Genomic DNA, 6,905 nt, shown 5'->3' with positions numbered 1-6,905 from the left:
GTTAGTTATGTTTACTAACCCCAAAAAACCCAACTGCAGTTTGATTGAGATTAATTGGAATGCATAATGAAAAAACATGATTTTTGAAAATGGTTAAGAACGGAGTTATCTGTTTTTGCAAATGAACTCTTCATATATTTTTATAGTATATATTTTTACACATCAAGACAGTGCAGAAAACCCTCTAATTTCATCAATTGTGTTGACAGTGGTGATGAACAACTTCAAGAACTTCAACAAGAATTCAATTAAATATTTTAGCATATATCGCAATGCTAGGACTTATGAACCAGAGAATAATTTTTGGGATCTGTTTGATTTACATGACCTGTTTGGACAAATGGATTCACTAAAATGAATCAGACTTTCCAGCATTACTTAAAAGAGAGGACAGATGTCTAGACTGTTCAGCAAAAGTTTTCAAAATTCGTAATTTAGACACACCCGCAGTTTAAAAGAACGTGTATGATTATTTCACTCACTAATTTGCTTGCAGAAACAATATAACATAAAAATGAAAATGTACACTACACCAGTACTTATTGGAGAAAATAGTTACTTACTTTAACAAAATGTAGTATGAAACAGTAAATCTCACACAAGCACATCATTTTCCGTTATCTCATGCTTGAAATAATGCTGGATATATTTCTTAATGGGTCTTGCTATACCTAGAGTTTTATTCAGACTATTCAAATTTTGAGAATAGAAGACCAAATACCCAATTCTTTTGAGGGATATGTAACGTGCCATATATAAATATGATAAAAATATGTATTAAATATTACTACTGCATAGCCTGTTGGTTTGGTATATGCATACGTTTTCTAATAATTCTTCTTTTTTTAAAACAAGCTCAAAAAAAAAAAAAGGATCAGCATAAAACAAACATGCAATGGCATACGAATGAATCATCAAAACCCAAATCCGCTGCTACAAACAGGTGGGGGTAGGGTGAAGAAAAACAATTCAAGCAGCTATCGGAGCCCTACATGCTCCGGATCAAGCGTTGGAGAAAAGTGCCTTTATTTGCATGAGTGGCTCACATCAAAGAGCAGAGGGGGAAGAGAGAAGCGACACACAAAAATAGGAGAATCTGAATGTGTGTGTGCATGTGGTGCACCTCATTAATGAAATATAATTCCAGAACAATCTCTGCGTTTAAAGGTGATGATGTGAACGTTCACACAGAGAAATCCAGGCTACTGTCTGTCGCTCTGCTCAACGATTCCCTTTGAGGATGAAGGAGAGAAAACCACCAGGGATTTCTGTTCTGGTAAACGCGCTCAAAGGAAAGCGCGCCCAAAGCGGCTGCATCTGTCATATTTAGGGGAATTAAAGAGAGAAAATAGAGCAAATGGCTAAAAGGAATAAAAATAAGAACATGGAGTATAACACGATGCATAAACAATGTGCTAAAACAAAAATGAGGCCTTCGCTACAAACTTAATCTCCTTGAATCAAGCTTAGTCACAACTCAGACCAATAGTCCCCTTAAACTGACAACATAGATTTATTTGTGTCAGGGGCGTACAAAGCCACATAGCCTTGTGTTAGTTGGGGGTAGCCCACTCTTTTGAAGGCTCCTGAAAGGGTCCCTCAAGGATCGATTTGCATTTGAACTGGGACAACCTTTCAGATGCAAACCTGGCTTTCTTCATCAAAATATTTGCATTGCTTTGACGCATTTTCTTGTTACAGTTCATGTGAAAAGTCTCACCAAGGCGCTTCTCTTTAACTTCCACCTCTAAATAGATGCAAACACAACCGTCTGGGCACAACAAGCACTTCAGTGAAATTGAAATAATACTGTTGTTTTGTGTAGCAACACCAAAACAAAAGTGCAGTTTGTCTTTGTAGAAGTAGATGGCGCTTAAGTGAGCAATTATCTCTTGAAATGCCTACTTCACAGAAGATATTTCAGACAACTTTTGAAAATATATAACATTTTATTATCTTCTTCAAAAAGGCACTTATTAACAGACTGATCAATGGCATCTTGTGAGAAACCAAGACAAACACAATTAAATATATATACATATATATATATATATATATATATATATATATATACATATATATATATATATATATATATATATATATATATATATATATATATATATATATATATACACACACACACAATAAATAGAAGTCCTTAAACATTTGAACAAGTAATTAAACATTAACAAGTCATCGAACAGCTTTTAGATAGGGACACTGTGCACTTCTCCATGCAAGAGCGATTGCAGATATTTATAACTGATTAGAATGTGTGCATATCTGTCTCATTTTGTGCTACAGCAAGAAATGATAAAGATTTCTCCCTTTAACTAACAAATACTGTTAATCCAATGTTTAGCTGCAATGTTGGGTTTTAAGTTTGTTTACTTCACCACAAAGCTTCACTGCACCGTATGTATTGTTCTCACAAAGTCCACAGTACGTTACATCACAGATGAGGCCACGTTCTCAGGGCTGCGCTCATACGTGCGTAGGACAGTCCAAGTAAGGATCAGTCTTTGACATGTGCAGTATAACGGCAGGTGCTTTGTAGTGGCAGTGACTGGTGCTGCAGCTCCCACTGCAGTGCTTCCTGCAAGTCCTGTCTGTCAACTTCCTGCTACACAGCCCCTGCCAAGTCTGCAGCGTCTTGGAGCTCCAGACCCACACGCCACTAGTGATGCCCACCACCAGCGACATGAAGATCTTCAGCATGAACACGGCCACGGTGGGCACCGAAGACTCCAGGGAGCAGTCCTCGTTCCTCCGACCCGGGAATGTGGTGCACTTGCTTTGCAGCCCTCGAAATTTCCAGTAGTCCATGTTGAGACGTTCGTAGAAGTAGCAAATGATAACGCAGGTGGCGGGAACAGTGTACAGGATGGAGTAGATGCCGATTTTCACCATCAGCTTTTCTAGTTTTTCTGTGTTGGTGCCTTCGGTCTTCATAACCTTTCGGATGTGGAAAAGCGCCACAAAGCCCGTCAGGATGAAAGACGTCCCGATGACGAGGTAGCAGGACAGAGGCACGAGGACGAAGCCCGTTAGCGCCCCAACGTCCATACTGCCCACATAACACAGTCCGGTGAGCTCGTCACCTGCCACTTTCCTCATGGTGAGGATGACTATGGTCTTCAGTGCAGGTATGCCCCAGGCAGCCATGTGGAAGTAGCTGCTGTGCGACTCGATAGCCTCGTGACCCCATTTCTTACCTGCCGCCAGGAACCAAGTGAGGGTGAGGATGACCCACCAGATGGAGCTTGCCATGCCAAAATAGTAGAGGATGAGGAAGACTATGGTGCAACCCGTACTTTCCAGTCCCTCTTGGATAATATACAACTCGCCGTTCTCACGGTCACACGCAATGTTTTCCGCCCCAGCGACGGATCGAATGATGAAGGCGACGGAGTAAACGTTGTAGCACATGGAGAGGAAGATGATGGGCCGCTCTGGGTACTGGAAGCGATGTGGGTCAAGCAGAAAGGTTAGGACTGTGAAAGCCGTGGATACGAAGCACAGAGTAGACCAAACCGCCATCCAAATGAAAGCAAAGTCCTTATCCTGTCTGGACCAGAACACATCCACGGCCGATGAGCAACGCGGAGCGCACGTCTCGCTCTTTTCCACATACTGGAACTTTTCCGGGTTCTCACAAACTCCCATGCTTCCCCCTGAGTGTCCGTTCCCAGCGCCGGGCTGCCTCGGTCTGGGCGGCACAGGCAACATGCCCTCTCCTTTCTTAGTTTCGGTTTTGGTATCATTTTCCGGGGCTTCCATGCACAGCGCGTTGGGGTCATTTCTGGTGGGCAGTTTAGAGCAGTCCAAAGAATCAGGCCAGGCGTAATTAAACTTCTCCATGATGGGCGAGCACTTCTGACGTGCCTGTTCGCACATGGGACGGCAGGCGGGGATGGATGTGGACACTTGGTCCGTACACATAGGGGCATAAAGAGAGCAGAGGAAAAATCTCAAATGCACATCACAACCATATTCCACCAGAGGGGCGAATTCATTCAGCTTATTCGCAGCTTCCCTCTGATTCTCATGGTCCATAAAGTTGGGCATCCGGGTGAGGTTGTACCCGATGCCCTGGCACATAGGGATGACGATAGGCTCGCATTTAGCCGGTCTCCCTCTCTCCAGGTCATAGGAGCCAATCTCTAAACCGTAGGCAGCAATGACCAGCTGACACCACAGAGAAATCACAATTTTCAGAGGTGAGCCTCCCATGCTGGATTTTCAGTTTCAGTCACCTTGTTTTTTTGAATGAGGCAAGTCAGTGGAAACTTTCCTGGCATATACAGTCCCAAGAGAGGATACTTTTGTGTGTTATGGGTGATTATGCAGCTCCATAGATCGCTTAGATTAAAAGTGCTTCAATGAATATTTAATTTGTCCTCCAGTTAAAACACTGAAAAACAGATATTCACCTAAATGAAACTTCTCGTCCCCTTTTAAAGTCTGCATATCATATAAAATTATGTTTAATGTCCAAACTCGTCATATGTTTCTATGAAAAACGCGCGTGCACAATCACTTAAAACACTAATATTTCACGTCAGTCGTTACCGTCATTATTAGGGCAAATAAGGGCTTCAGGAGGAGCTCAGCAAGAGAAATAACAAATTTGTCCTTGTCTTCAGTTATCTCCGAACTTCTGTGAAGCGTGTAGTCCGTCAGCAGCTCCTGTGTCCTCCTCACATCTCCACTGGCGCACACTGAACTTTCACTCTCCTCTCTCAGTGTCCTCTAATACAGGGGCGGGGTATTCATGACGCACTCTCGTGGCTCCTCCCACACACTTCTGAAAAGCCAATGACGTCGAGAATGTGCTCCGCCTTCTTACAAATGAAAATATATTGCGTAAACCGTAGCTCCGCCCACCTACAACCCAAAAGGCGCTCAATAAAATAGCCTACACACTCACAATCTGGAGATCTGGAGACTAAACTCATTTTACTTTGCATTCCTTTCAAATTTCTATAAATGATCTAAATCCTTGCATATGAGATTTCAACCACAGATTTAGTTGTAAAATCATAAACAGCCGAAATTGATCTTGAAGTGGCCTAATAAAGCAATGGCAGCAGTGGAAAAAGGTGCAAAGGAATTTATCAAAATAGCTGCTATGATACTCAACACCTCAGGATATTGCTGCAGAGGACAGAAGTTCATTCCAAATGTAATGAAAGAAAAGCAAAGCACAGACAAGAAATTTTAATTATGAAAATAATTAATCTTACACGGATTCCATTAAACTTTGTCTTTTACTAAACTTATATATATTTATACTGAAACCCTCAACATCCCGTCAATGAGAGATTCTTGTAAAAGAAAAAGATAATTATTACCATCTAGTGGCTATATAATGTATAACAATTCCACTAAACAGGCAACAGTTTACTTAAATGTAAACAAAACGTAAAAAAAAATCAAAAACATGTTTATAGCTTGCTAATATCTAGAACAAAAATGTTTAAAATCATCTGTCTTATTTATTCCAAGACTCATTAATCACAAACGCTCAGTTCTCAAGCCAGACATTTGGTCAAAATAAAACAAGCCAGGTTAGAAATCCCCTCTCTTTGATGTGGTTACAGTGGGCATTTAAACCTTTTCACACATAGTGTTAGATTGTGAGCAGTTATCAGATTTGTATCTGGCATGCTAAGCCTCACTTAGCCTGAAAGAGCACAGAGTGAGTCTGATACCCCTCCAGCCCAGAAAGGAAATACATACCAGACAGAATGATTTTTATCATCCTCAGCGTTTGCACGTCAGACCCCAATCCTATCCAATTTTGGAATAATGAACACTAATGTAACATTTACTAAAACACTTTTATTCAAATCCAACTTGCATTGCATAACAGTCATTGCATTCCCTGGAAATCAAAGCAATGACCTTGGTGTTGCTAGCATCAGGTTAAAGGAATAGTTCACCCAAACATGAAAATTAGCTGAGAAGGTACTCACCCTCAGGCCATCCAAAATGTAGAGGAAAAAATTGCCATTATATCTCACCAATGGATCCTCAGCAGTGAGTGGGTGCCATCAGAGTCCAAACAGCTGATAAAATATCAATATAATCCAGAACTAAACCACACGACTCAATTAATGTCTTTTGAATAAAAATCCATCTTCCAGGTAAAATATGAGTCTTGCTTTAAAAAGTTCCTTAATTTGAATAAGGAGAGAAATATGCACAGATCAAGGAAAGGAAAAAAAACTGTCCAAAACATTAGAAGTGGAATATTTCAGTGGATTTTGATGCGAGAGGACAACTTGGGATGGACTTTATGACTGGAAGAAGTGGATTTTGGACTCGTATTTCGCCACCCATTCACTGCAGAGGATCTATTGGTGAGCAAGTGATGTAATGCTAAATTTATCCAAATATGTGCGGATGAAACACTAATTAATTTACAGCTTGGACAGCCTGAAGGGTGAGTACATTTTCAACAAATTTTCATTTTCAGATGAACTATTCCTTTAAGCTACAGGAACATTTTACTAACCGGTACATTATTTGAAGCTTGACAGAGAAAACAAACACTTTTTGAGAGTGCAGGGTCCTCTCAGGTGCCGCACTCCCTCTCCGTCTGTGTATGGAGCCTCCTAAGGACCGATATGAGATTTTTATCAGGTAACAGAACCCATGTTTGCATGCCACATATCAGAAACATTTTAATCTTATCTGACCACTCAGACGTACCTCTGTGTTCCCGAAAAACAACCCCACCAGACTCACAGACACACCACCCCAAGACCGATCTAATTGAGAAGCAGGGCGACTTGCCTAAAGACTTTACAAATTGCGGGTGACACAGATGGAGGCCTTAATTAGAGCTCACCCAACTGTGAATTAAAATGATGTGAGATCATGTTATGACACCATAT

General features: G+C 41.0%; 1 protein-coding gene across 1 annotated transcript; it reads right to left on the bottom strand.

Moving 5' to 3' along the window:
• Positions 1–2,228: 2,228 nt before the first annotated feature.
• LOC306888364 (frizzled-9-like) lies at positions 2,229–4,302 on the bottom strand. Its single transcript, XM_079446600.1, has one exon. The coding sequence runs from the start codon at positions 4,234–4,236 to the stop codon at positions 2,488–2,490; it is 1,749 nt and encodes a 582-aa protein (XP_079302726.1). The 5' UTR covers positions 4,237–4,302; the 3' UTR covers positions 2,229–2,487.
• Between the last annotated feature and the right edge of the window lie 2,603 nt (positions 4,303–6,905).

Source organism: Barbus barbus (genome assembly GCF_936440315.1).
Source record: "Barbus barbus genome assembly, chromosome: 22".
NCBI classification, from domain to species: domain Eukaryota; kingdom Metazoa; phylum Chordata; class Actinopteri; order Cypriniformes; family Cyprinidae; genus Barbus; species Barbus barbus.
Note: the sequence above shows the minus strand (reverse complement) of the source record. Positions and strands in the feature narration are given on the sequence as shown.

Coding starts and splice junctions, on each gene's coding strand:
- LOC306888364 (XM_079446600.1), bottom strand. CDS start 4,236: ATGGGAGGCTCACCTCTGAAAATTGTGATTTCTCTGTGGTGTCAGCTG.